At 40.2% G+C, this 4,895-nt stretch overlaps 1 protein-coding gene across 1 annotated transcript; it reads left to right on the top strand.

The window, feature by feature from the left end:
* The first annotated feature begins 740 nt into the window (after positions 1-740).
* LOC133288906 (calmodulin-binding receptor kinase CaMRLK) lies at positions 741-4,476 on the top strand. Its single transcript, XM_061486741.1, has 2 exons — positions 741-2,182; positions 3,419-4,476. Exons 1-2 carry the CDS (start codon positions 787-789, stop codon positions 4,057-4,059), a joined length of 2,037 nt encoding a protein of 678 aa, XP_061342725.1. The 5' UTR covers positions 741-786; the 3' UTR covers positions 4,060-4,476.
* The last annotated feature ends 419 nt before the right edge of the window (positions 4,477-4,895 follow it).

Here is a 4,895-nt window from a genome sequence, read left to right as displayed (position 1 = left end):
ATTATTTATTTTCCTATATTGTGCATAAATAAAATTGCAATATTGGCAAGTTCCTTACTAAGATTGATGTTTTCTGCCTTCATCTTGTGAGGGTATTTGAAGCACTTTCTGAAATAGTTGGTAGCAGCAGCACAAGGTTTTGTCAACTGCTGTTTGGTATTGGATAATTTATTGCATGCCGATAGGATCAACTGTGGCATTACATCATCTACTCTATGATCTTTCGAAAACTCTGAATCCCAAATTAAAGAACTGGGACCCCATCAGTTCCAGTCACCTTCAAATCTATTTGAGTTGAGGACCATAGTATGTATATATATATATATATTTTATTTCACACCTCCCTCCTCAACCCTCAATTACAAACATCCTCATTAGTTACTGGTCCCAGTAAATTTCACAAATTCACCGCTGGCAATCACGTTAAATAAGAAACATTTGAAAATAAAACAAAAAGTCGCATTGACTGCATCACCATTCAGTAAGCGGCCACCTTAAAGCTCTTTTATTTCTAGTTCATGAAGTAAGTTCAACAGTCAACACCCACTGTACAACTTCCATTAAATTGTCATTCACCATTCATAACCACGGTCACGTGCCGTTAACTCCTCCGTCAAAACACATGACGCCGTTGCTTCCCACTTCACTATAACCTCGAACTGTCCCACTACGCCCAAAAACAATAGATTTCTTTCTTTTTTCTTTCTTTTTTCTTTCTTTCTTTCTTTGTTAGGGAGGCATCAAGGTATAATAGGACACAAATATTGAGACTGTGGAGCTAAAGAAATGAAGCCCTTTTTCAGATTCTTGATTCTCCTGGCGGTGGTTGTTCTTGTGGAATCTTCATGCAACGGTGGAGACAGGGACCTGGTGTCAAAGGCCTTTCAATCTGTCTCTGGATTCAACGATTCCTGGTTCCAAACAGAAGGTTCCAACTGTTCAGAGGCTCAGATTAAATGGATAGATCTTCCGTCAAAAAACATGAGCGGGAGCATCTCATGGAGGCACCTGAAGAACATGTCCAAGTTAGAGGTTCTCGATCTGTCTGGGAATTCTCTGCAAGGCCAGGTCCCAAACTGGTTTTGGACAAGCTCAAGCTTATTGGTAGTGAATCTGTCCAAGAACAGATTTGGAGGGAGCATTGCGTTGAAACCCACTTCACAAAATGGTTCCTTTTCATCACTGCAAACGCTCAATCTATCCCACAACAGGTTCACCAATCAGGTTCAGCTCTCTGGTTTCTCAAACATGAAAAGCCTCGACCTTTCACACAACAGTCTAGGCACTTTGCCTTCTGGGTTCGAAAAACTCACCAACCTACACCACCTTGATCTCTCTAGCTGCAACATCAAAGGAAACGTAAAACCCATTTCTACCCTTGTGTCACTTTCCTACTTGGACTTGTCAAACAACACTTTGAATGGTAGTTTCCCTTCTGATTTCCCTTCTCTTAACGCCATCAAATTCTTGAACATCTCCCACAACAACTTCAAAGCATCGGTTGCCTTAGACAGGTTCAAGAAATTTGGCAAATCAGCATTCGTTCATGCCGGTAACAACTTCAACTACGATGCATTCAAAACCCCAAACCTTCATTCAACCCCGACACATAAACCCCACATGGGAAAACAACAAACCGTTCACACCGAGAAGAAGAGACCGAAACGTAAGTCAAAACCCAAAAACAAAACAATTATTGCGGCAGTGTGCTCTGCGTCAGCCCTAGTACTTGTCGTGTTGTGCACATGTGCATTCTGCGGTTACAGAAAGAAGAGAAGATTGGCGAAAAGGAACAAATGGGCAATCTCGAAACCGGTTCCATTGACCATCAAGCTGGAGAAATCAGGACCGTTCGCGTTTGAGACCGAGTCAGGGACATCATGGGTGGCTGACCTAAAGGAACCATCTTCTGCACCCGTGGTCATGTTCGAGAAGCCATTGATGAACCTCACCTTCATGGACCTCATCGCCGCCACGTCACACTTTGGCAAGGACTCCCAACTCGCAGAGGGAAGGTGTGGTCCCGTTTATCGTGCGGTCTTACCAGGAGATATCCACGTGGCAATCAAGGTCCTCGAAAACGCCAGAGACGTTGATCATGATGACGCGGTTGCCACCTTCGTTGACCTCTCCAAGCTCAAGCATCCCAATCTGTTGCCCCTCTCCGGTTACTGCATTGCAGGTATACTAAATTGGAGGGATTTTTTTTTTCATTTAAATTTTTTTCAAATGGTTTCAAAATTCTGATTTTTGCGTACCAGTGTCCTTTGATTTAACCTACCCTCATTAAATGGCTTTCACGGGTTTTAATTTTAATTTTAATTTTTTTTTTTGTAAGTCGTACAAAGTAGACCTATTGCGGAACCATTTTCACCTAAATCTAGCACTAGCTATGGTTACGTGTGGAAAGTCATGCGTGTACTTTCCCGTCTTCAATTTTTGACAGGGCATAAATTGCAAAAATTAAATATGAAAACAGTCTACTCACATGTTATTTTAATGTATAAATTAAGGGAAATATTATTCTTATGCAACATAAGATAACATCTTTTTCCTACACACCCATTGATTTCCGTGTAGTTTAATTTGTAATTTTTTATTTTTTATAAGTGAGTGGACCCCACCTATAATTGTGTCTATGGTAGGAGATAACACTCTCCTACAACATGAGATTACTAAATCCCATAAATTAATTGATTCAGCAAGGTTATGTTTCAACTTAGGGAAATCATTGTTTTATTTTATATGAGATAACACATAAAAAGTTGTGACATCGTTTTTTTCTTTTTTCTTTTTTTAATGGATGGTGTACTCCACCATATTATGTATCTATAGTAGTTATCTCCTACAACATGAGAAAAATAGAACTCTTCAACTTACGTAGAAATCAAAAATAGTAAATACCTTTTTGGTGGCTAACAAAAAAAACAGGGTTTTCATTTTAGTTCCTTACAAAAATAAATTAGTCAGTTAGTCCCTAACAAATTCAAAGTGAACCCATTTAGTTGAAATCGTGGTCCCTTACAAATTCAAAAAAGACCTATATTAGTCTCTCAAAAGAACTAAAATCCTCAAAAAGATTAAAATGATCCACTCTGAATTTGTTGACTAATTTATTTTTGTAAAGGACTAAAGTTGGGACCGTATTTATTTGTTAGTTTTTTTGTTAGGGACCAAAGGGTATTTATTCATAAAAAAATATATGCCACTAGATTTGGTCAGTTATCGGAAATTAAGAAAATTTTGTATTAAATTATGTGTTTAATTTTTTACTTATATAAAAAGACATTACTACTTGAATTTATAACACTTGGATATTATTGGTTAGTGTTAAAATGCTCCTGTAACATTTTTAATTTATTAATTTGGTGAAATACTAGTTGAACTTTTTTCTTTTTTTTTTTTTTTGAAATTTCAGGTAAGGAGAAGTTGGTATTCTACGAATTTATGCCAAACGGGGATTTGGGTAGGTGGCTACATGAGCTACCAACGGGGGAGACTAACGTGGAGGATTGGAGTGGTGACACGTGGGAGATTCAAAATGGCGTCGTTTCGCGAGCCTCATCCCCGGAAAAGATGGGTTGGCCAACACGACACCGTATTGCCGTTGGTGTAGCGCGTGGGCTAGCTTTCCTCCACCACGCGGGGTCGAGGCCCGTCGTGCACGGCCATCTGGTGACGTCAAACGTTCTCCTCGCCGAAGACTTCGAGCCCCGGATCGCCGATTTCGGGTTCCGGAAGATCGGGCAGATAGCCGCCCCGAATTGCACCACCGAGACGGACGTGTACTGCTTCGGGGTGGTTCTGATGGAGCTGCTCACGGGAAGATCCGGCACGGCGGAGACGGTGGTTTGGGTGAGGAAGCTGGTGAGGGAGGGTCACGGTGTGCGGACGCTGGACGAGAGGCTCAAACTCGGTGGCGGCGACTCGGTGAGTCAGATGGTGGAGAGCCTCCGAGTCGCGTACTTGTGTACGGCCGAGTCACCGGCGAAGAGGCCCACAATGCAGCAGGTGTTGGGTCTTCTCAAAGACATTCATCCCAGTCGCGGACTCGACTGAGTTCACTCGTCAACACGAATCGTTCTTTTGTTTATCTTTTTATTTATTTTTTGGAGATTTTCGAGGCCGACGCGTTTTACAAGTGTTTGAGGCTTAACCTCGATGAGTAATTCCTCGTTGCATTGGAGGTGGCAATGGAGTTTTGGAACTTTTTTAAAAAAAGAAAAAAATTATGATGATTATGATTACGATGTATATATTAAAAAGCTTAGGGAAAAAGAAAAGGTGAAAAAGGTAGACAAAATGAAGTGGGGTGGGAGGCTAGTGAAGGCTGAGTGAGATGGGGCTATCAATGAATGTGATGAGTGTTGTGTAGTATTCTTTTTTCTATTTTTTGGTGAGCATGCATAGGACAGAGAATTCCACTTATTACCTGTCTCTCTTCTAAGAGGGGCTTTCATCATTTTTTTATCTTTACCATTCACTTTTGTTTATTATTATTATTATTTTTTTATTATTTCCTTTTACTTTATTCTCTTGTTTAATTATTTCTCTTTAACAAAGAATAGAATATTCCTCCCCAAAGAAAACAAAGGGAGAGGTAGATGAGATAGATACACCTAGCTTTGCCATTTGCATGTCCATTTGCTGCAGGTCACGTGCTTATCTTATTAAAACAAAGGCACCATGTGCCGTGTGCGCGAGCATCATGGGTGGCTCTTTTGAGTCGGTTTTTCTCGTTGGTCATTAGGTAAATCTAATATAGATTTGTCAACATTGTACGCTAATTTCTCTAAGTGGGGCATTATTAAGAGGTCAAATTTTAATTGACTTTGATGGAATATCTCAGTTAAGGGGATCATTCATACATTATTGTGAGCATGAGAAAAGAATAG

The sequence above is a fragment of the Gastrolobium bilobum genome, unplaced genomic scaffold (genome assembly GCF_033153095.1).
Source record: "Gastrolobium bilobum isolate Gb01-03AN ecotype WA unplaced genomic scaffold, APGP_CSIRO_Gbil_v1 utg714, whole genome shotgun sequence".
Taxonomy (NCBI): Eukaryota; Viridiplantae; Streptophyta; class Magnoliopsida; order Fabales; family Fabaceae; genus Gastrolobium; species Gastrolobium bilobum.
This window is presented reverse-complemented; position numbering and strand designations above follow the sequence as displayed.